General features: G+C 40.2%; 1 protein-coding gene across 2 annotated transcripts in view; it reads right to left on the minus strand.

Moving 5' to 3' along the window:
- Window positions 1–22297, minus strand: part of LOC110956562 (zinc finger protein 609) — a 116097-nt gene that overhangs the window by 24405 nt on the left and 69395 nt on the right. For both annotated transcript variants that reach the window (XM_022202147.2, XM_022202146.2), the window contains exon 3: window positions 6138–6363. In XM_022202147.2, the coding sequence (XP_022057839.1) occupies window positions 6138–6363 (226 nt within the window). The remainder of the gene's footprint in view (window positions 1–6137; window positions 6364–22297) is intronic.

Here is a 22297-nt window from a genome sequence, read left to right on the forward strand (position 1 = left end):
CAAAACAGAGTCCGAAAATTAGACAAAAAAGTTACGAAGCAACAAAAAATGGACGAATGAGAAAAATGAGACAAAAATTGACAAAAGCGAGAAACAAAATGACAAAAAAGTAGACGAATAACAAAAACGCTACACGAAACAACGAATAAAGCAGAACACAAAACGACAAAAATAAGACAAAAAAACAAACAAGACAAACAGGAAACAAAACGACAAAAACATGAGACAAACGACATGAAACAAAACAAAAGAGAGACAAAAAATTAGACAAAAAAGTCTACGTTTTAGGGTACCGGCGTCACTGTAAAACGTTTTAGGGTGACACGATGACATGGCTCTCACTTGGCTCCTTGCTGATGGAAAAACAAACCGGTTCTTAGGAGGCAGGAGATTTAAACCACCCAGCACCGACCCAGCACCAGGTTCTTATTGGTCAAAAAGCGGTATTTCACCTGCATAGTGAACGCTGCTGAGGGTACAGACCGGCTTAGTGAGCTAGCGAGCGGCTAAAGAAGTGGCCAGTCGAGTGTGTGGGGGCTGGACAAAGGAAAAAGAAGTCTCCCTTTTGTTCTTTTCTTCTGAATACGAGCGTTAACAGAAGTTGTGTCTTCTGTGATTGATTTTTCACTCCATCTCCTCCTTGCTCATTGGCCTGGCAGACAGCTACAGGCCTCCTGACAATGCTCACTTTCATTTCAAGGACAGTTTCTATAGCGAGTTCACAGGGAGCAGCCACCGCTCGCCTCTGTAAAAACATCTCAGCGAGGCCACTGACAGGTGGTCTTCAAAGGAGCAAGGAAGCATAGCTGGCAAGTGAGCTGCACAGCCAAGCACTGCTTTCATACAATATTCCCCTTCTCAACTCCCTGACAGGGTTGGAGAAGTAGAGGTGGAAAAAAAAAAAGACATCTCTGGAGTGTTTGTACAGGAATATCCGTTTCACGCTGACCTCTCTTCCATGCAGATGCCAAACAGCTTTTAACTTCTGTGCTGAAGCCAACGCTCCAATGACGTGTGCTGCATAAATAATCCATGAGACAAACATTTATCACAAACAGCCTGTATTATTTATCTATTAGGGAGCTTAAGAAGCGGTGGGACCTGCTGGGGAATGGCCTGCTGAGCTCTGGAGGGTCTCTGTGTGAACGCCACCCCGGCCCTGGCATGGAGCCCCGGTGTTTGGCCAGAGGCGCCCCTCTGTGTTCCCTCTGCCCCGGAGCAAGAGCCAAGGCGTTCTGGGCTGCGTTTCAACACCAATAAACTTCTCCAGCATTTTAGAGATGGCATTTGGAGGTATCAGCACGCTGAGCCTGGGAGGGGTTGGCCCATCGCTCTGCCGACTCGACCCGGGAGCTGCCACCGCCTCGTCAGTGTCAGAGCCGCCTCAAAATACCACCACTCCCCCTCTGCTTCCTCCTGTCTACGCTTCACTCACCCCAGACTGACAGCAACACTCACACACTCATCGTTTTATTTCCTCCTACACAGGGCTAAAAGCATGGGTGTCCAACATGAGGCCCGTGGTCCAAAAGTGGTCCTCCAGAGGGTCCAATCCGGCCCTCAGAGTGTAAAAATTACAGAGAAGACATTAACTGCAGATTGTAAATTAGTAAAGCTATAAATTTAAAATCATTTCTAGACCATGACAAGTTGTTTGGATCATGAAGTAGAATACTAGATTGTTCTTTTGTTGTTTTGTCATTTTGTGTCTCATTTTTGGAATTTTTTGTCTTTAGTTGTTTTCTTTGACTTTTGTCGTTTGTGTCATGTTTTTGTCATTTTGTTTCTCGCTGTTGTCATTGTGTCTCATTTTGGTAATATTTTGTCTTGCTTTTGTTATTTATCGTCTTATTTTTTGTTTGTGTTTCGCTTTATTTGTCATTTTGTGTATCGTTTGTCTACTTTTTTGTCGTCTTGTTTCTCGCTTTTGGGCAATTTTTTTGTCTTGTGTTTGTCGTTTGTCCATTTTTTGTCGCTTTGTAACTTTTTTGTCTAGTTTTCAGTCTTTTTGTTTTGTGTTTACTCGTTTGTCTCATTTTTGTGTCGTTTTGTGTCTCGTTTTTGTCAAATTACATCTCATTTTAACATTTTGTTTTAATTTTGTTTGTCTGACTTTTGTCGCTTGTCTCTTGTTTTTGTCGTTTTGTTTCTGTTTTTTGTTGTTTGTGGTTTACCTTTTGTATAGCTTGTGTTTTTTGTCTTATTTTTGTTTTGCTTTATTTGTTGTTTTGTGTATCATTCGTCTACTTCTTTGTTGTTTTTTCTTGCTTTTATCATTTTTTCTCATTTTTTGGCCACTTTGTAACTTTTTTCTATTTTTTTGTCTTTTTCGTGTCGTTTCTCTAATTTTTAGTCATTTTGTGTCTCATTTTTGTCATATTTTGTCATTTTTAAAATATTTTTTGGCTTGCTTTTGTTGTTTTTTGTCATATTGATAATAAAGTCCTCCATGGTTCAGGTCCAGGTGACTAAATGTTGTGTTTCTTTGTAGACACTCTGTGATCTGGAAGTTGTAATGTGGAAATGATAAACTGAGGATGAATGCTGATGAAACTGAATTTATGTTTTTCATAAATGTCAGGTTGCTCATGATGTTTTGTAGAAGGATAATTCCATAAATGTGAACATTTTTTTCACTAAAACAAAGGAACCATCAGGAGTTGTGGTTATTTACAGGTTCTTATGCTGTGGTTTTACTGGTCTGGTCCACTGGAAATCAAACTGAATGTGGAACCTGAACTAAGATCAGTTTAACACCTCCGACTAAATGCATCAAACCGTATGTCTATTTTACATCGACGAGGGTTTTTTGTTCATCAAACGTTTCTATTTAAATCTTGTCATTATCCAGGTTTGGCTGAAGGCGCTGCAACGTCTGAGCTCAAATTACAGGAGATGAAAAATTTATCCGGCCTCATCAGCCCAGATCCCTGTCAGCTCTGACCGGAGGTGCAGCTTCTGTGACGGCGTTCTGTGAGGTGCTGCTCGCTTCCTCCTCATCTGTTTCTTTCTCTGGCACTAGGAGAGTCGGGTGAGGCGCAGACAATTACTGGGAGCCTGTTGTTCATTTACTCCCACCAGGCCGAGAGGCGGAGGTGATGAAGCAGCTGTTGGTTGGCATGCTAAATGAAATGCACACACACACACACACACACTGTGCATGCCTAAACAGCTCTGTGTGAGGCTCGCCATGCAGAGAAGTGGAGGACTGCTCAACTTCACCGCTAATCAGGACGCCTCTGCTACGTCTCCTCTGCTGCTCTGCCTGGATTTGCTTGATTTCCTCATTTGGTTCTCATTTGTTGAGTTGCCACACAGCGAGACGAGTCCACATCCACGGCTCTCTTTGGGGAAAAACAGCTGAACGGCGGTGCAGTTTGATGCAAGCAGCAGCAGCAGCATCTGGGTGTTTTTCATTTTAAAACTAGCTGCTGGGTTGCTGGTGACATTGAAATGATGGAGGAGGAAAAACACAGCGTAGTGGAGAACGGAATACAATGCTGGGTGCTGACACTAAAACAAATGAAAAATGTGGACATGTGGTTATTATGCTGTGGTTTTACTGGTTTTACTGGTCCGGTCCACTGGAGATCAAACAAGAACCTGGACTAAGACGAGTTTGACACCTCTGATCTACATGATGCAAGTTTCTTCTCTGAGCTAAAAAAAAACAGGCTTCAAAGAGAGAGGAGTGGGTTTGAGGCTGGAAACCATCCTGGCGGCTAAAACAACCTGTGAGCTCCACCTGCAGCGTCTCCCCCTCCTCCCCTCCTCCACTTTTAAAACCACTCTAAACCTCCACCAACCTCCTCCTCCCCACTGAGCAGAATGAGTAGAATCAGAAGAAAACACAGGTCCATCAGGCCAAACCACCACCTCTTCCAGCCAAAATAGCAGCTCTGAGAGTCTGAGTGCAGGCAGAGGACAGACTGGGAGGGGGAGGGAGGGGGAGGCTCAATCGCTCTGTGGGAGGCAGAGAATGGGGGAGCACAAACATGGTCCTGCTGCTGGCTCTGAGCCATGTTTGTGTCACTAACAGAAGTAGCCTTGTCCGCCCCCCACCCCTCAACCCCTCGCCTTGCACTCGCTCTCTCCCGGTTTGCTTGGAAACGGAGTCAAGGGGCGACTGGCTGGATGCTGGCGAACAGAAAAGAGCTGCAGCAGAGAGGAGAACAGGGTGAATCAGACACAGCCCAGGGCCGGAGTAAAAATCAAAAAAGGGGAAAAAAAGCCACTCGATAGCGGGACTGTGCTGTGGGAATGCTGATGAGCCGGGGACCTTTTTCTGTTCGCTTCCTCCGAGTGAAGCGAGCAGCAGCACTGTGGATGTGTGGGCGATCGGCTCTCAGCAGGCCTGCTGGACGGAGCCGCTTTGAAGATTAGCTGTTTGCATTATTTCACATGCACAACAGCAAAAAAAAAGAGGGAAGGGGGGCAGCTTTCAGAGCCAGCAGAACCTGATAGTGCTAGTGATACATCTTTAAATTAAATAAGCTGAATGCGGTTTCGATCAAAGGGAGGAAAGCCGAGAGCTTCTAAGATTTCACTCGGACGGCGCTGCAGGACAGCAGCTCTATTCCCGGCTGGCAGAAAAAAGCACTCTGTGTTATGAGGCATGATGTTGTTGAGCAGATATCTCCCGTCTGCATACTAGCAAGCGAAAAAAAACAAAACAAATCAAGGCCACCTAAGAACTGCCTGCCAAATACTATTCTTCTTGGCAGCGTTCTGCAGCAGCTCGCATTAGAGCCACCGTCTCCTCAGGCAGTCTGATCCAATCATATCTGAGCAGAAGAATATCTACGGCAGTCACAGCGCCATGATCATTTATAACGACAAGAGCTTCACTAAAGCCCGAGAAACCAAAACCTCCTGGATGTCTTAATGCAGGGGTGTCCAACATGAGGCCCGTGGGCCAAAAGTGGTCCTCCAGAGGGTCCAATCCGGCCCTCAAAGTGGAAAAATTCCAGAGAAGACATTAACTGCAGATTGTAAATTAGTAAAACTATAAATTTAAAATCATTTCCAGACCATGACAAGTTGTTTGGATCAGAAAGTAAAATACTAGATTGTTCTTTTGTTGTTTTCTGTCTCATTTTTTGTCTTTCCTTATCTGATTTTTGTCATTAAGTTTCTCTTTTTTTTGTCATGTTGTGTTAACTTTTTGTCCTGCTTGTGTTTTTTGTCTAATTTTTGTAATTTTGTTTTGCTTTATTCGTTGTTTTGTGTCTCATTTGCGTCGTTTGTCTACTTTTTTGTCGTTTTGTTTCTCGCTTTTGTCATTTTTTGTCTTACTTTTGCCGTTTGTCCATTTTTTTGTCGCTTTGTAACTTTTTGTCTCATTTTTACCGCCCGGCAAAACTGCGTTTTCCGGAAGGTATTGTTTTCAGCTGCATGGTCTTGCTTGTTTGTCTGTAACACTTTGGTTTCCGCGTGATAACTCGATAAAATATTGATGTAGCCTCACCGTATTTGGTACACAGGTGTACCATAATAAGACACACGTCAAGTTCGCATTTGGTGACCGTGACCTCATTTTTAAGGTCACATGGGTCCTCTTTGTCGCTGGGCGGTCCAAGTTTGGCAAAACTTCTTGTTTGTCTCTTCTTTGTTTTGTGTGTCTTATTTTTTATTATTTTGTGTCTCATTTTCGTCACATCGCGTTTCATTTCTGTAATATTTTGTCTTGTTGCTTTTGCCTTTTTTGGTCTGACTGTTATATTGATCATACAGTAAAATCCTCTGTGGTTCAGTTCCAGGTGACTAAATGTTGTGTTTCTTTGTAGACACTCTGTGATCTGGAAGTTGTAATGTGGAAATGATAAACTGAGGATGAATGCTGATGAAACTGAACTTGTTTTTCTTCAGATATTTCAGGTTGTTCATGATGTTTTATAGAAAGATAACTCCTTAAATTTGAACATTTTTGCACTAAACCAAAGGAAGCATCAGGAGTTGTGGTTATTTATAGGTTACTATGCTGTGGTTTTACTGGTTTTACTGGTCCTGAATGTGGAACCTGGACTAGAATGAGTTTGACACCCCCGTCTTAATGCGACCATGCTGGATATGTGAATAAAATACAAACACCAAGTGCTCCACATGGTTCCAGCTTGTTTTCTTTAACGTTTACTTACCATCTTCCGTCTCCTGCCACACGATGCCCTCCAGGTTGACGCTGGTTCCGGGCTCGCAGGGCCCCAAGCACTCGGGTTCGGTAGCCAGCGCCACGTCGGACGTGTTCACCGCCACCGAGCGCGTACGAACCATTATCTGCTCACACGGCGAGGCGATGTCACTGTTTCCCACCGCGGCCAGGAGGTGGAGAGGAGGAGGAGCTGGCGTGGAGACGGGAGACTCCATCTGAGAAGAGGAAACAACATGAGACACTTTAGAACCAGCAGGTAAACACACACGGAGCAGATGTTAAGATTTTGAAGTGAACAAACGCCTGGAAGACATTCTGGTCATCAGAGGGAAGAGGAGATGAAGCAGCAGGTTGAGCTGCAGTGGACTCCAGCAGCCTTCCTCAGCCTGAGAGGTGATTAGCGGGCAGGGAAGGCCGAGGACGGAACGTGAACTCTCTGACTGCCTCAGTGGAAGGACAGAATTAGTTATGCAGGGTCGGCCAAACAATCCCTCCTCCAGCAGAGAGAGATTCATGACACCGAATCATCTCGTGGACTGATCACTCATTAATTCCCTCAATTAAAGGGCTGGTTGTGGCCAGGGAGCGTTCTGCCGAGGGTCAGTAATTGATTCCACCTGTTCTGACACACTGTGACAGCAACCGAGAGACGGAGGGCTGACGAGGAAAACGAAGAGGGAGAGGAGAGGACTGGAGGCAGGAAAACGTGTAGGTGGACAGAGAGAGGAAGGCTGGCGGTGATTTAAGGGTGACACCAGGCTTAGTGCTCTTTATTCAAGGCAGCCGACATTAAAGCGCTCCAAATCATTAGCGCTGAACTGCAGGAGGAATGCGGCGCTGCAGCCAACACTGCACATTTATTAATTGGGCATAAACCACTCAGTGCTCTGGAATATGCTGCCAATGCTGGATCCAGTTAGACTTAGGAGACAAAACAACAATTGACACATTGGATTATAAGCCTGTACACCCTTTAAATAATTGTTCTGATCTACTTACTGCTCTACAGTGATCAGGATGGAGAGAACTAACACAACATAGAGCTGAATACATGGAGGTTACTGCTTTAGACTGACCCATCTAAGGACGAGTCAAACCATCGCTCGGTCAGTCGTCCTCCTTCGTTTAACCCTCGCGACCAATGGACCCGATCACCATGTGTCAGGTTGTATAAACAGGTCAACATATTGTAGTGACCCTCTGTGATGAATGAGTGAGACTTTATCTGGTTCTCTGCTGGTTTATTGAACCTTCACACAGGATGCTGTGGACCGTAGCCAACGCCAGAAGAACTAGAAAAACCCGTAACTTAGCTCCAGAATAAATAGAAAAACCCATAACAACTAGAAAAACCCATAACTTAGCTCCAGAATAACTAGAAAAACCCCATAACTTAGCTCCAGAATAAATAGAAAAACCCATAACAACTAGAAAAACCCATAACTTAGCTCCAGAATAACTAGAAAACCCCATAACTTAGCTCCAGAATAACTAGAAAAAACCCATAACTTAGCTCCAGAATAACTAGAAAACCCCATAACTTAGCTCCAGAATAACTAGAAAAAACCCATAACTTAGCTCCAGAATAACTAGAAAAACCCCATAACTTAGCTCCAGAATAACTAGAAAACCCCATAACTTAGCTCCAGAATAACTAGAAAACCCCATAACTTAGTTCCAGAATAACTAGAAAAACCCCATAACTTAGCTCCAGAATAAATAGAAAAACCCATAACAACTAGAAAAACCCATAACTTAGCTCCAGAATAACTAGAAAACCCCATAACTTAGCTCCAGAATAACTAGAAAAACCCCATAACTTAGCTCCAGAATAACTAGAAAACCCCATAACTTAGCTCCAGAATAACTAGAAAACCCCATAACTTAGTTCCAGAATAACTAGAAAAACCCCATAACTTAGCTCCAGAATAACTAGAAAACCCCATAACTTAGCTCCAGAATAACTAGAAAAAACCCATAACTTAGCTCCAGAATAACTAGAAAAACCCCATAACTTAGCTCCAGAATAACTAGAAAACCCCATAACTTAGCTCCAGAATTAGCCGCCGTTCCCAGCTCTCTCTACTGCTGACTCTCAGCCAATCAGAGGTGAGCTAACTAAACATGACACGTTCACTGACATCAGGTAAATCTGGAACTGAACAATAAACACTGAAACCTCACCATCAACAACAACATCAGTCTGTTACAATATTCTGTTATCTTCTAGTAAAATGATTCATACATGCATGAAAGTGGTTGGTATTCATGACTTTATGAAGACGTGCTTTTATATTTGCCATGAATTATTCTGTGAAGCACATTGATCAGGAAACAAGAAATCCACGATGAACAGAAGCGCTTTGAAAACCAAACATCTTCGATGGAATTTAATATTGGCTCAGACTTGACGTCCCCCGGCTTTTTATTTCACACTTTCCTGAAATCAGCGTGGACCGTCCATTTCTCCTGATGCTCACAGGAAGAACAAATTAATGTGTGCAGAGAGCGACACAGAGTCGAGGCTAACGACGTCGTAATCACCGAGTGTCAGCTTCTGATGCATGATGTGTCCATGCCGCCGGCTGCTGACTGGATGAGACAGGACAGGTAATCACCCAGCTGTCACCAGGCTCTGTTCCTGGGCTGTATGGAGACTCAATGAAGCCTCCTGCAGAGTGACAGCCAGCGGTGAAAGGTGCAAACAGGTTCATGCAGCAGCTCCTCCAGATAGACTCAACTCCTCCAACTCAAAGTGTTAGTGTCGACGTTTTAGGAGCTGACCAAAGTTGGCTGACATAATGATGACATGGAGGAAAAACTCTCCTTTAACCCTTCTGTTGTCCTCATTTAGAGGCCCCTAAAAATATTGTTTCCTTGTTTGAAAAAAAAATCCAAAAATTCAGTAAAAAATTCCCCCCATTTCTGCAAATTTGCAAAACCTTCCAATAATTCCTTCAAAGTTTCCCTAAAAAGTTTTATTTTTAAAAAAATCCCCCAAATTTGGCAAGAAAATTCTTGCAAATATTTTCAAAAAATGAGTAAAAATCTTCCAGAAAAATGTTAAAAATATCTAAAGTGATTCCATAAATTCTAATATTGTCTGTCAGAACATTTCTTTAAAGAAACGTGAACATTTCTTTTTTCCACCAAGAAATGTTTAAAAAAAATCCCCAAAATGTTGAAACATCGACACCAGAAGTTTCACTGTGAAAATGTTTTTTGTTTTTTTTCCCCACATTTTCAAACTTTATAACGGGTCAATTTTGACCCACAGGACGACAGGTTAACTGTCCTTTCCTGGATTAAATTCACTCTGTCAGCCTTTCTCTGTGGCCAGTAGCCAGTGAATAAATGTGCTTGGATTAGCACTGATGCTACCGGCTAGCAATCCATTTATTTCTGGTGCTTATTTCTATTGTTTTTATGTGGCCTCATCCTGACTGTTTATATCAGGGAGCTAATGGAGCTGCTGCAGCTAACGACGGGTTTCATAATCAATGAATCTGCTGGAAATGTTCTCAATTAACTGACAAAATATCAGATTACTGTGGAAACTGTTCCGTTCTACGTCATCTCAGGTCTTGTTTTGTCCATCTGAGGCTATCCAAAGCTACCGGACAAAAAAACAGCTGATGAATTTATCATTTTCAACTATTTGGTTAGACATCTAATAGCTTCAGTTTGAACCTAAACACCAATGATTCTTGAATCTAAATGCATTTATGTGATAATCCACTGATGACTTATGGTCTGTATCGATGCAGATTCATCGATGCTGCACCACATCTACTCTCCTTAAGCGTCCCTGAGACTGGATGATGCCTGCAAAGAGGACAGATCTTAGAATTCAGTGTTAATAGTTGTGCACCTCCGATGGGAACACTACTGTTTAATTTGTCTACATTTATAGGCGATGACTGAGGCGTGCAGCGGGAACAGGTCTTAATAAACCCCAGTTTCAGATGACAGGAGGTTAATGATGGGAGCTAGTAATGAATTCAGGAAAATAACAGGTTAAGTGTCAGGACAGACTGATGTTTAAGGATTCCCCTGGTTTCCTAAGTCTCTAATTAGCTGCAATAGAAACACTAAATGTTGGAGATTCCCAGAACAACTCCAGTCAATATTCCTGAGCTTCATAATTTCCACTAATGAACTGATGAATTTCACAGTCATAATATTTTCAGACGAAGTTTAAGCTGGTCTGAATGAGCTTTATTACTTCCAGTCAATTTCCAAACAGGGCAACGGGGAGTTGTTTCATCTCAGCTGTCAGAATTTTCAGTGAAAGGCCAGTCTAGAGCCAACACGCGATAAAGGAACCATTCAGCACGTAAAATAATTAAAATAGAATCACAACGGACATGGGACCGGTTTACAATGCTGCTCTATTTCCAAGTTCTGTCAATGGATGAGAGAACAAAAGGACTTTCTCTGGGGCTGCAGAATGTAAACCCACACAGTGAAATGCTTGACGTCTTGTCCGCAACTGAACTACACAACTTGTCAGATTACAAGGCTCTACCCGACGCTCAGCCGAAGCCAAACTCCGTGATTTCTCCCCTGCCTGCGAGACTTTACAGGAGGATTTTGAAATCTCCCCCGAAGCCGCAATGCCTGAGTGTCACGCAAACCTTTTCTTAACTCAAACCCTCCTCCAGAAAGCCAGGAATAGAGTTCAGCTCGCTCACAACATTCCTGTGAATCTTGGACCGGGACGTGCATTCCTTCCAGCGCTGACTGAGGGGGAACAGCGATCGCACAGTAACAGATGGACGCATGCTGCACTTTTTACTGCGCACATCAGCTTCAGCTTTAACTTGTTTATTAGAGTTGGGATTAAGAAACTGAGCGCGGAGCTTGGACGAGGATCAGCGAGAGGATTACAGCGGAGTGTCGTAGCGAGACACCTGTCCAGGTCTGAGTCATGTGGACAGTAAGGAGCTGAACGAGTCATGGTTTAACCCTGGTGTCGTCCTGCAGGTCAAAACCACCCGTTTTAAAGAGTGAAAATGTGGAAAAAAAAAAATGCATTTTCACACTGAAACTTCTGATGTTCACATTTTCAACATTTGTGAGAAATTTTTGAACATTTTTTGGTGGAAAAAAAATGTTAAAAATGTTTCTTTATGAACGTTCACATAAAAATCAACCAAAATCCAGTGAATTTTGCTGCATTTTGGTTGATTTTTTGTGAATGTTCTTTAAGAAAATATCAGAAGTTTTACTGATAATGACTGATGATTTTTGAAAATAAAATCTGTAAGGGAAACTTTCAAAGAATTATTGAAATTTTCTTCCCGAATGTTTTGCAGATTTTCCGAAATTTGGGGAATTTTTTTTGCTGAATTTTTGGATTTTTTCCAAACAGGGAAACAATATTTTTTGGTGCCCGTAAATGAAGACAACAGTAGGGTTAAAAATGGTTAAAAATGGCTCAAAATTGGTTGGAAATGGCTCAGTTAGTGGTAAAGAAATGGTTCAGGTTAGATACAAAGACTGAGCAGCTTTGGAGGAGTACTGAGCTCTGAGGGCTTTTCTTGTTGTTCTTCTGCTGCAGGTCACAGACAATCACAATGCTAAACCACAGCATTACACTTTTCTGCATTAGTGTGTGCGATAAAATACAAACTACAGGCGGTTTATCCTTCTCACACGCTCTCCTGGCTTCGTGCTCCTGCTTTGGTTATCTAGCTCCATTTTTAGGAGAGCTGGCCACAGCGTTGTTTGAATAGATGTCAGGTCAGATAAGGAGTAAAACTGACTGCAGATGTGGGGTATCAGCTCTGACTGGATTTAACACTCTGTTCATTTCAAAATATAGCATTAGGAGGCATTTTTGTAAAGCACACAGCACACACAGTGTTTAACATGAGAGGAGAAACTAAGTTTGAAGGAGGTAATTAGGATTAAACCAACAAAGCTGTGAAATGTAAATAATTCACAGCAGCAACGGCGTACATATGTCACCTGAAGCTAACACATGTAAGCTAGCTGGAGGGTAAATAAACCTGTCTGTTTGCATGCTTCTGCTGATTAATGAAATGATAATGGCTTTAATGTCACCTGTGGCACTTCTTCTGTTTAGCATTTAGCACACATGAACGTTTAAACGGCTTAACCACCGTTAACACATTTATTCATAGGCACAGATTTAGTCTCTTGATAGACATTACTATCCTAATTACTACGCTAAAATCTGAATGAATTTCAGTCCGTTGATGTGGAGTTTCCAACCACAGGCCGAGAAGATTAACGACCTCAGGTGATTGTTCAACCACTTAAAGATCTTCTAACCCGATAAAACACGAGAAATTTAACACCGCATTCAACATCAAAAGACAGAAAACATCTGTCTTAAAAACAGGAGGCCATTATTAAGTAAAAAGGAATTGTGTCTGAGTTCACTGATCTGCTTCAATTATGTAATTCTTTCTGACTGTAAAACCTGTGAACATCTTTGGTGAGTTACCGAGGTCGGAGGCCAGTGGAGATCACACTTCTGTTTGTTCAGCTCTAGTCGGTGCTTCTTTCAACACCAGCGACACTTAGTTAAGAAACAGTGAAAAAAGGGAAGCAGGCCTTCATCTGGCTGTCAAACAATGTGAGACTGTAATCTGCACAATGAATTTAAGAACAGCAGCGTTTAAATTCTGACCAGCTCCCTCTGATAACCAGCACACAATCACCGGGTAGGATTTAAAGCAGGGCTGTCCAACATGAGGCCTGTGGTCCAAAAGTGGTCCTCCAGAGGGTCCAATCCGGCCCTCAAAGTGGAAAAACTACAGAGAAGACATTAACTGCAGATTGTAAATTAGTAAAACTATAAATTAAAATCATTTCCAGACCATGACAAGTTGTTTGGATCAGAAAGTAAAATGCTAGATTGTTCTTTGTTCTTTTGTGCCTCATTTTTGTAATATTTTGTCATGTTTTTGTCTGACTATTGTCGTTTTGCGTCTCATTTTTGTCACGTTCGTGTATTGTTCTTATTTTTTGTCGTCATCTTGTGTTCTGTTCTATTCGTTGTTTTGTGTGTCATATTTTGTCATTTGTCCATTTTTTTATTGTTTTGTCACTTTTTTGTCTTGTTTCATGCCGTTTCTCATTTTTTCCTCATTTTGTTTCTCGCTTTTGAGATTTTGTGTTTTATCCCAATTGTGTTGCTAGTCTATTTTTTTGTTGTTTTGTTTCTGTCATTTTTTTTGTCTCGTTTGTGTGATTTGTGTTATTCTTTGACGCATTTTTGTCCATTTTTCTCGCTTTGTAACGTTTTTAAAAAAAAATTTGTTGTCAGTTTTTGGTTTTGCTTCGTGTCGTTTGTCGTATTTTTTCTCGTTTTATTTCTTGTTTTTGTCATCTTGTGTTTCCTTTTTGCCACGCCTGTGTTTTTTGTGTTATTTTTGTCATTTTGTGTTTTGCTTTATTCATTGTTTTGTGTGTCGTTTGCATCGTTTGTCTACTTTTTGTCATTTTGTTCCTCACTTTTGTCATTTTCTTGTCTAATTTTTGTCACTTTGTAGCGTCATTAAACTTTTTGTCTCTTTTTTGCTTTGTTTTGTGTCGTTTTGTGTCTCATTTTTGTAATATTTTGTCTTGCTTTTGCCTTTTTTGTCACATTGATCATAAAGTAAAACCCTCTGTGGTTCAGGTCCAGGTGACTAAATGTTGTGTTCCTTTGTAGACACTCTGTGATCTGGAAGTTGTGATGTGGAAATGATAAACTGAGGATGAATGTGGATGAAATTGAACTTATTTTTATTCAGAAATATCAGGTTGTTCATGATGTTTTGTAGAAAGACAATTCCTTAAATGTGAACATGTTTGCAGTAAAACAAAGGAACCATTAGGAGTTGTGGTTATTTAGAGGTTACTATGCTGTGGTTTTACTGAATGTGGAACCTGAAGTAAAACCAGTTTGACACTCCTGGTTTAATGTGAGCTGTTTTACTGGGAGAACTGCAGTAACACGGTTGTTAGTATTAAAGCAACAAGTGAAAACAAATGCCTCATCTAACTTGATTAGTGAAACGTTCAAATCAGCCAGGAGACACAGAACGAGACATAAAATGACTGGATTTCCTTTCAACTCGTGAAAGCAGACCCGATTGTTTTCAGACAATGCACACTGGCCTAATTCCTTCTCTGAAACCGCACTCTCTGCGTCTTTGAAGCTCCAAGTAATCACAGAAACCGAGAGAGAAAACACAAACAGGAACACCTGACATCTATTGCAGACCACCAGCTGGCTAAAGGCACTCCGTTTCTAGGCAACGCTTCTCAGTTTTAGCTGCTAATTGTGCTTTCAGGAAAGCAGAACCGCACATAAATAATACAGAGAGGAAGCTAAGCTGTGATGAAGCCACTCACCCATGACCTACAATCTCTTTGGAGCTCTAATGAGTGAGCCGGGATCTCAATCTAAACAGTGATTGTCTGACAGAGCAGCCATTTGCCATATGACTCCTGAACATCACAGTCCTACACCTCGCATGCAAACGACACATTTCTCACACTGCAGGCGAGGGTCAGAATAAAGGTATAACCAGCCTTTACTAAAGGCAGGAGAACCGGATCTGAGGTCTGATCTTAGCACGTTTTGACACTGAACACTGCAGCTCATTCTGCAGAACAACTTCCAGGTTTGGATGTAGAGGAATGAAGGAAGAGACGTGAACCTGAGGAGCGTCTGGATAAACATCCATAAACATCTGAGAACAGCTGGAATCACAGCTCCACTGTCACAAACACACACAACTTAATATCATTCCGTGGGCCAAAACCGGTCCTCCAGAGGGTCCAATAAAAAGATAAACAATGAAAGGTACATAAATTAGTAAAACTATAAATTTAAAATTATTTTTAGAGTTGTTTGGATCAGAAAGTAAAATACTAGATTGTTCTTTGTTCTTTTGTCATTTTGTGTTTCCTTTTTGTCTGTTTTTTGTGCTTTATTCGCTGTTTTGTGCATCATTTGGGTGATTTGTTCTTTTTTTGCCGTTTTGTTTCTCGCTGTTCTCATTTTTTGTCTCATTTTTGTCATCTGTCCATTTTTTGTCACTTTGTAACGTTTTCATCTAATTTTTGTCCTTTTTTTGCTCCGTTTCATGTCGGTCTCATTTTTGGTTGTTTTGTGTCTCATTTTTGTCATACTTTGTCTTCTTTTTGTCGTTTTTGACCTGACTTTAGGCCAAAAGTGGTCCTCCAGAGGGTCCAATCCGGTCCTCAGAGTGTAAAAATTACAGAGAAGACATTAACTGCAGATTGTAAATGAGTAAAACTATAAATTTAAAATCATTTCTAGACCATGACAAGTTGTTTGGATCAGAAAGTAAAACACTAGATTGCTCATTTGTTGTTTTGTCATTTTGTGTCTCATTTTTGTAATATTTTGTCTTGCTTTTGTTATTTATTGTCTTATTTTTTGTCAGTTTGTGTTTCACTTTATTTGTTGTTTTGTGTATCACTTTTGCATTTTTTTGACTTGTGTGTGTCGTTTGTTCATTTTTTGTCTAGTTTTCAGTCTTTGTTTAGTTTCGTGTCTTTTGTCTCATTTTTGTGTTGTTTTGTGTCTCGTTTTTGTCATATTACATCTCATTTTAACATTTTGTCTTGATTTTGTTTGACTTTTGTCGTTTGTCTTGTTTTTGTCATTTTGTTTCTGTTTTTTGTCGTTTTTGTTTCGTGGTTTCCCTTTTGTCTCGCTTGTGTTTTTTTGTCTTAATTTTGTCATTTTTGTTTTGCTTTATTTGTTGTTTTGTGTGTCACTTGTCTTCTTTGTTGTTTTTTCTCACTTGTATCATTTTTTCTAATTTTTTTGCCACTTTGTAATGTTTTTGTTTTGTGTCGTTTCTCTAATTTTTTGTCATTTTGTGTCTCATTTTTGTAATATTTTGTCATTTTTGATCTTTTTGTCTTGCTTTTATTGTTTTGCCTATTGTTGTCTGACTTTTGTCGTTTTGATCATGCAGTAAAACCCTCCATGGTTCAGGTCCAGGTGACTAAATGTTGTGTTCCTTTGTAGACACTCTGTGATCTGGAAGTTGTGATGTGGAAATGATAAACTGAATGCACTTTTTTTGCACTGAAACTAAGGAAAAAATTGGAGTTGTGGTTATTTATAGGTTATTATGCTGTGGCTTTACTGGTCAGGTCCACTGAACATCAGACTGGGCTGAATGTGGAACCTGGACTAGAATGAATCTGACCCCCCCGTTACAGCTGTATACTGAAAACCAGAGACCTTTGATCAAACAGAAGTAAAAAGGTCCGTGGAGTTTGACCTGAGCATGAGAGGCTGTACCTGTGGAGACATCTGATGAAAGGACAGCAGACATTAGTGAGGAGGGATGCGGCTCCATGATGGGAAGTAAAAGTGATATAAAAAGACAGAAGGCACGAGGGACCGCAGGGCAGAGGACTGAGCCAGGATAAGTGGAGCTCACCAATTTGCTCACTTCTGAAGCAGTGGCCTAATTTACCCAGAAAGGCAAAGTCACACGGAGGAAAAACTCCTCTTCTTAAGACTACGATGCAAACAGTAAAACCAGAACTGTGGGTCTGATTACTGCCTTTAAGGTGGGTCTGAACGCTCGTTTTCCTCTCCCTGCTGGCAAAACCGCTGCGTCTCCAATTTCCAACTATTAACTCAGTGAGTAAAAGCAGAGAAAATAAAAGCCAAGGACTGAAATACAAACTGGACTAGATTTTAGTGGTTTCTTCGTGTATCATACGTCTATTGTACTATGAGGGTTTTAGAGTATTACAGAGAAATCCAGCTGCCCTTCAAACGAGTCAGCATGTTCACCGTTATGATGCTAATTGAGCTGGAAAATGTTCCACATCCCAGAGAGTGGTCAAACTAACAGAATACTCACACAGCAGAGGCTTCAGGATAAATTCTGATTTTTACTTGATAGAGACATGAGATAAAAGGTTCATACAGTGACAACAATTTGTCCTGATAGCGACACAAACATATAAAAAAATCATGGAAATCCATCCAGTAGCTGTGAACAGATTTAACCTCGGAATACTATTAGTTGGGTCTTTTTGCTGCCGTTAGATCCTTTTGTATTGGTGTATATTTATTCTAAATCATGTACACTGGTATTATTACTGTCATTATTATTGTTTATAAATGCTGAAGAAGCAGAATGAATAGATCTGCAATCACTGTGGAAGCAGAAGGGGTGGGATTAGATAAACTTCCTCCTTCCTTAAAAGTTTCCCTTAAAAATTTTGTTTAAAAAAAGGCAAGAAAATTCTTGGAAATATTTTCAAAAAATGAGTGAAAATCTTCCAAAAAATCCTAAAATTATCTAAAGTGATTCCATGTACAGCGCCTGTCAAAAGTTTTGAGACACTTTCTCATTCAAATAAATTAGAACCTGTCTCAAAACCTTTGACAGCGGGTGTATATCAGTAAAACTTCTGATATTTTCTTTAAGAACATTCACATAATCAACCAAAATCCAGTGAATTTCGGTGGATTTTGGTTGATTTTTATGAATGTTCTTTAGAAGCATTTTTAACATTTTTTTTCCGCCAAAAAATGTTCAAAAATTTCCCAAAAATGTTGGAAATGTGGACATCAGAAGTTTCACTGTAAAAATACATTTTCCCCCCACTTTTTCTAACTTTAAAACGAGTCATTTTGACCCACAGGACGACCCGAGGGTTAAAGCTACAGGCGAGCTAACGTCTCCATCTGCTTCACTAAACGTTCCACTCCTCATTATTACCTCCGGCTTCGCTCTGAACACCAACCTCAGCCAACAAGCAGAGGAGAAACCAGAGCATTGTTGTAGTAGATGGCAGCTCCGGAAACAAGTAAAGAATGGGAAAGTACTCACTAAAAAAAGTTGGCATCATTTGTCCTGCTCAGCTGAGGTATTTGGCCGGCGGGCTGGATGGCGGGCTGGATGGCGGCTGGTCGGGCGGCTAACATATAGCAGGTGGTGTGCTACACTTTCCTCTGGTCTGGGTTCAGCTTGACCTTGTCAATCTAATTCCTTCCTCTGCTCTCCGGCTCAGCGTGCTGCTTGGAGGTATTGTTTGTTGCCGACGGGTGGGGGCTGGGGTGGAAGTGTACCGGGGCGGGCCGTGGGGTATCAGGGGGATTGAAAGCTCTCCATACAGAGGCAGGGAAATGTGAACATCCCTTCATGTTTGCTGCAGAATGAATGTGTTGGACGCCTACTGGAGGGAGCGTCTGAGCATAATTCATTCTACTAGAAAGTAGAAAGCAGGAAGCAGACTATTCTCTCTGCCTGGCTGCTTCAGAAGATCGTTTGTGGTTTCACAGTGTGTGGTTTGTGGCTGGATGTTCTTCACAACACGTAACAATGCAGCTTATCAATGGCCTAAGGACAGGGGGGGCTGTATGCCGAGCAAAATACAGAGCTCCTTAAACCCCGTAAGACCCAAATATAGAATAAAAATTAGAAAAGGAAATTATACTTGTAAATAAATAAACCCAAATATTGAAAGAAAATTAGCAAAAAATATATTAAAAAATAGAAATAATAATAATAGTAATAATAATAATAAATAAACCCAAATATTGAAAGAAAATTAGCAAAAAAAATATATTAAAAAATAGAAATAATAATAATAGTAATAATAATAATAATAAATAAACCCAAATATTGAAAGAAAATTAGCAAAAAAAATATATTAAAAATAGAAATAATAATAATAGTAATAATAATAATAATAATAATATATAAACACAAATATTGAAAGAAAATTAGCAAAAAAATATTTGAAAAATTAATTATTTTTAAAAAATAGAAATAATAATAATAATATATAAACCCAAATATAGAAGAAAAATGAGCAAAAAATAAACAAAAGAAATTATTCTTGTATATAAATAAACCTAAATATAGAAAGAAATTTAGCAAAAAATATATTAAAAAATAGAAATAATAATAATAATAATATATAAACCCCGATATAGAAGACAATGGAAAAACCAAAATATGGAAAAAAATAGCATAAAATAAAATTAAAAAATAGAAATAATAATGGCAATAATATATAAACTGAAATATAGAAGAAAATTATCAAAAAACAAAATATATGTATTAAAAAAATGTAGAAAAAAATGTGCAAAAAATAGAATAACTATATATATATATATATATATATATATATATATATATATATATATGAAGTAGAAAATACAAATAATAAATAACATATGAACTGAAATACAGAAGAACATGAGAAAAAAATAAATGAAATAAAAACAATTATATATACATATATAATAAAATAATATATGTTTTTAAATAAAATAAAAAACTGATGTATTTCTGCAACAGCGGGCTTTACAAGGTTTACTCTAGTTTGTCATTGGTGATGTTGAGGATAAAAATAAAAGCTGCTCAGCTTGACTTATCTGCAGAACAACACTGGATCCTGGCAGGACGGCTGCAACCAACAATTACTTCCATGACTGACTGATCTCCCTGTTATTACTGTTGTCAATAAAATCACAAAACACCACTAACCTCACTTAAATTATTCACTATTTCTATCACCAACACTGTAAATACGTATGAAGATTAAAACTCTAACGCTGACTCCGGTTCTCCTGCTGATCCTCTTCCCCTCCTCCACCCGGCCATAGGTCAGCTGACAACAACAGTATCTATTACAACAATAAGCCACATTCTTGTCAAGGTCACCCACTTGGTCCGACAGGGACAGAAGCTGCGCTGGGGGCAGAAATCCAGATAAGCTGAGCTGAGCCGACCAGGATTTCTCTCTCCATAGTCATAAATCTTATCTCACAGCAAAGGGAAACCTGACAACAAACTGAGAGGCTGTCATCAACAGCTCAGCCACCGCCATTCCCCCCCAAATACCAACCATTCACACTTCTTACAAGTCTGAGGCTTTGACCAAACACAAGCTAGCACCCCGTGCAGTCCACTTCATGTTTACACTTCAGTGTAACGGTGACAGCAGTGACCAGAACTGGAGCTTCACAGACCCAACCCGATGCTTTAAAAGCCCCAGAGCAGCTCGCTTTAGGCTGAGGAGGAATAAAAGCTCCACGACATGCGATCCATAAACCTTATCAGCTAAGCAACAAAAGACATTTTACTGGTCCCACGTATTATACAAGAAAAACAAGCTGTTATTGAGGCTGTGAGATTTCCCCAGAGCCTCCAACCTCAGACTATTTATAGCCGTTCTGCTCGTCTGTTTCCCTTGCGTTGACGCTCTGCTGTGGGTGGTGCCTTCTCCAAACACTAGAAAGACAATCCGAAGCCACACATCAATAAACTCGCTTTTCTGCACAAGAAAAAGTGAGACCGATGCCAAACTGCCTTCTACTGCAGCGTCAAACATGGAAGCAACAGCTAAGTCAGGAAAAGACGGTAAAAACCATCTGAAGACGGTAAAAATCAGAAGTAACGCTATTCTAATGTTTTAGTCAACTACAGCGGGGGTGTCCAACATGAGGCCCGTGGTCCAAAAGTGGTCCTCCAGAGGGTCCAATCCGGCCCTCAGAGTGTAAAAATTACAGAGAAGACATTAACTGCAGATTGTAAATTAGTAAAACGATAAATTTAAAATCATTTCTAGACCATGACAAGTTGTTTGGATCAGAAAGTAAAATATTAGATTGTTCACTGTTCTTTTCTGTCTCCTTTTTGTCTCGCTTGTTTTTGTCTTATTTTTGTCATTTTGTGTTCTGCTTTATTCATTTTTTTGTGATTCATTTGTGTCGTTTGTCTACTTTTTTGTAATTTTATTTCTCACTTTTGTCCATTTTTTTGTTGCTTTGTAACTCTTTTGTCTAATTTTTTCCCTTTTTTGTTTTGTTTCGTGTCATTTGTCTCATTTTTTGTCACTTGTGTTTCGTTTTCGTCATACTGTGTCTCATTTCTGTAACAGTTAGTCTTGTTTTTGTTGTTTTTTGTCTTTTTTTGCCATATTGATCATGCAGTAAAATCCTCCATGGTTCAGTTCCAGGTGACTAAATGTTGTGTTCCTTTGCAGACACTCTGGAAGTTGTAATGTGGAAATGATAAACTGAATGCACTAAAACACAGGAAATCTTCTGAGTTATTTATAGATTGTTATGCTGTGGTTTTACTGGTCCGGTCCTGAACTAAGACGGATTTAACACCCCTGTGCTTGGCTCTTCTAGTGAGCTGCCTTCTCACCAGTAAGAGTGTTGAAATGTCATGCGGTCGCTGCCCTGAGCTGTATGAAGGTGTAAGAGTCTGTAGGGTTTTGAGGCTGTAGTGCAGGAACTACTGGCACTCGGTAATAGTGCACATCACCGTCCATTAAGATAGACACGGTTCAATGAGACAGCCAGCGGCAGAGGTCAATCAGAGTAGCAAGCCCTCGTTAAAGCAGCAGCAGTGAATGCAGCTCCAGCCCTGTTTGCACTTCACTCCTCCACATTTCTCCTCCTACAGCGCCGGCCTTCACCTCCATCATCTGCTTTTCTATCAGCAGCTCAAACCTACGCTACGTTTCCTCCGAGTCGACGAGCCTGGAAGGGAATCTGGGAGCCGATCCGCTAGCTGTTGTGTAGCTATATTTACCGTTTTGTTAATGTTTTATTATTTACACTCCAGCGTATTGCCAAATTCGAGTTAATACATCATCCAGCTCTGTAAGTTTCCACCAGCTGCCACCCACACTGACGCTAACAAGGCGGTGTTAGGTTTAACATCTACTGCTGGCTGTTCAAATAGAACAAAACAATGGAGCAGGGGAGTCAAAGTGATTCTAGTTCAGGTTCCACATTCAGTCTGATCTCCAGTAAAACCACAGCATAATAACCAATAAATAACCACAACTCCTAATGGTTTCTTTTAGTGCAAAAATGTTCACATTTAAGGAATTATCTTTCTATAAAACATCACGAACAACCTGAAATTTGTGAAGAAAAACAGATCACAGAGTGTCTACAAAGGATTTTACTTTATGATCAATACGACAAAAATCAGACAAACGACATGAAACAAAAGAGACAAATATAAGGATAAAAATGAGACAAAAAAATGACAAAAGCAAGAAACAAAACGACAAAACAGTTACAAACGACACACAAAATAAAATGACAAAAATAAGACAAAAACACAAGCGAGACAAAAGGAAACAAAATGA

The sequence above is a fragment of the Acanthochromis polyacanthus genome, chromosome 2 (genome assembly GCF_021347895.1).
Source record: "Acanthochromis polyacanthus isolate Apoly-LR-REF ecotype Palm Island chromosome 2, KAUST_Apoly_ChrSc, whole genome shotgun sequence".
Lineage (NCBI taxonomy): Eukaryota > Metazoa > Chordata > Actinopteri > Pomacentridae > Acanthochromis > Acanthochromis polyacanthus.